The 1,563-nt window shown below is 45.5% G+C and overlaps 1 protein-coding gene across 1 annotated transcript; it reads right to left on the bottom strand.

The window, feature by feature from the left end:
- Positions 1 to 59: 59 nt before the first annotated feature.
- On the bottom strand, positions 60 to 1,457 carry LOC108720161 (uncharacterized). Its single transcript, XM_018453007.1, has one exon. It carries the CDS (start codon positions 1,455 to 1,457, stop codon positions 60 to 62), a length of 1,398 nt encoding a protein of 465 aa, XP_018308509.1.
- Positions 1,458 to 1,563: the final 106 nt, after the last annotated feature.

Genomic DNA, 1,563 nt, shown 5'->3' with positions numbered 1-1,563 from the left:
AAACTAATGATAAAGTAAAGACGCAAACATACCGCCCACCAAGATTAATCATAATCTTTCTACTTATTAGTAACAGGTAGTTTACATATCTTGTTAATATGCCGTTGTACCGATCCGCTAGCGGTTTTGACAGAAACTAATCTAACAAGAGCATCCTTGCCTCGATGCAATTCAATAACTCTACCCAATTTCCATTGATAGGAAGGGACATGATCTTCCTTTATAATAACTAAATCGTTAATTTGAAGATCTTGTTGCGCCTTTTGCCATTTAGAACGGCCCTGTAAGGAGCCAATATATTCCGCCGCCCACCGTTTCCAGAAATTTTGAACGGATCTCTGGACCAACTGCCAACGATCAAGGCGATGAATATTAATATCTTGAAGGTCGCTCTCGGCTAAAGAATGGAGCGGGCCTCCAATTAGGAAGTGACCGGGAGTGAGCGGTTCCAAATCTGACGGGTCACTAGACAGTGCGTACAAAGGGCGTGAATTCAAACAACGTTCCACTTGCGCGAGGGCAGTGCACAGCTCTTCGAAGGTGAAACCAGAGTTTCCCAAAACGGCCCTTAAAAGGTTCTTGCAAGACTTTACGCCGGCCTCCCAAAGTCCACCCCAATGCGGCGAATAAGGTGGAATGAAAATCCATTGGATGCCTTCTTCCAGTAATTTATTATGCAAGGATCCATTGATTTCGTGTCGAACAAAGGTATATGCTTCTCTGAGCTCTCGTTGAACACCTTTAAAATTCGTGGCATTGTCGCTATATATTTTCCGCGGGCAACCTCTCCGGCTTATGAAGCGTCGTAAGGCGGCTAAAAAAGCAGCGGCACTCAAATCGCTGACAGCTTCTAGGTGTATAGCCTTTGTAGCGAAACAAATGAACAAGGCGATGTAACTTTTGACAGTTTTCCGTCCTCTGCCCTTATTTAACAAGGTAATGAGTGGACCGGCAAAATCCACGCCACAACAAAAAAAGGGTCGAGTAGGCGTAACGCGATCGGCGGGTAGATCACCCATCAATTGAGAGGAAGTACGGGGCCTTCGTCGTGAACACCACACACAGGCATGACAAACTCTTCGTACGATATCCTTCCCACGCAAGGGCCAATATCTTTGACGAATAGCGGCTAGAAGAGCTTGGGGACCAATGTGCAGAAGTCGCTTATGTTCCCGTTCGATCAACATCTTAGCTAGAACGTGGTTGGCTGGTAACAGAATAGGATGCTTCTGTGCAAAGGATAAAGGAGCATGTCGTAGCCGACCTCCCACTCGAAGCAAGCCTCTTTCGTCCATGAAAGGATGCAAGGATGATAGTTTGCTGGTGGGCCTCACCTGCTGCGAGTGTAGAAGAGTTGAGATTTCCTCTTGAAAGGTATCGGCTTGAGCGTTTTTGATAAGATGAAATCTTGCGAGCTCAATTTCTACAATGTTTAAGGGTTCGTTTGTCCCTTTCATTCTGGATCGGCAGCGAGAAATGAACCGCAAGCAGTATGCTAGAATTCTTTCCAGCTTATTTAAATCGGAAGAAAGGGAATACAAGTTTGGAAAAATAGAGTCGGGC

Source organism: Mycetomoellerius zeteki, unplaced genomic scaffold (genome assembly GCF_001594055.1).
Source record: "Mycetomoellerius zeteki isolate Tzet28-1 unplaced genomic scaffold, Tzet1.0 C4416278, whole genome shotgun sequence".
Classification (NCBI taxonomy): domain Eukaryota; kingdom Metazoa; phylum Arthropoda; class Insecta; order Hymenoptera; family Formicidae; genus Mycetomoellerius; species Mycetomoellerius zeteki.
Note: the sequence above shows the minus strand (reverse complement) of the source record. Positions and strands in the feature narration are given on the sequence as shown.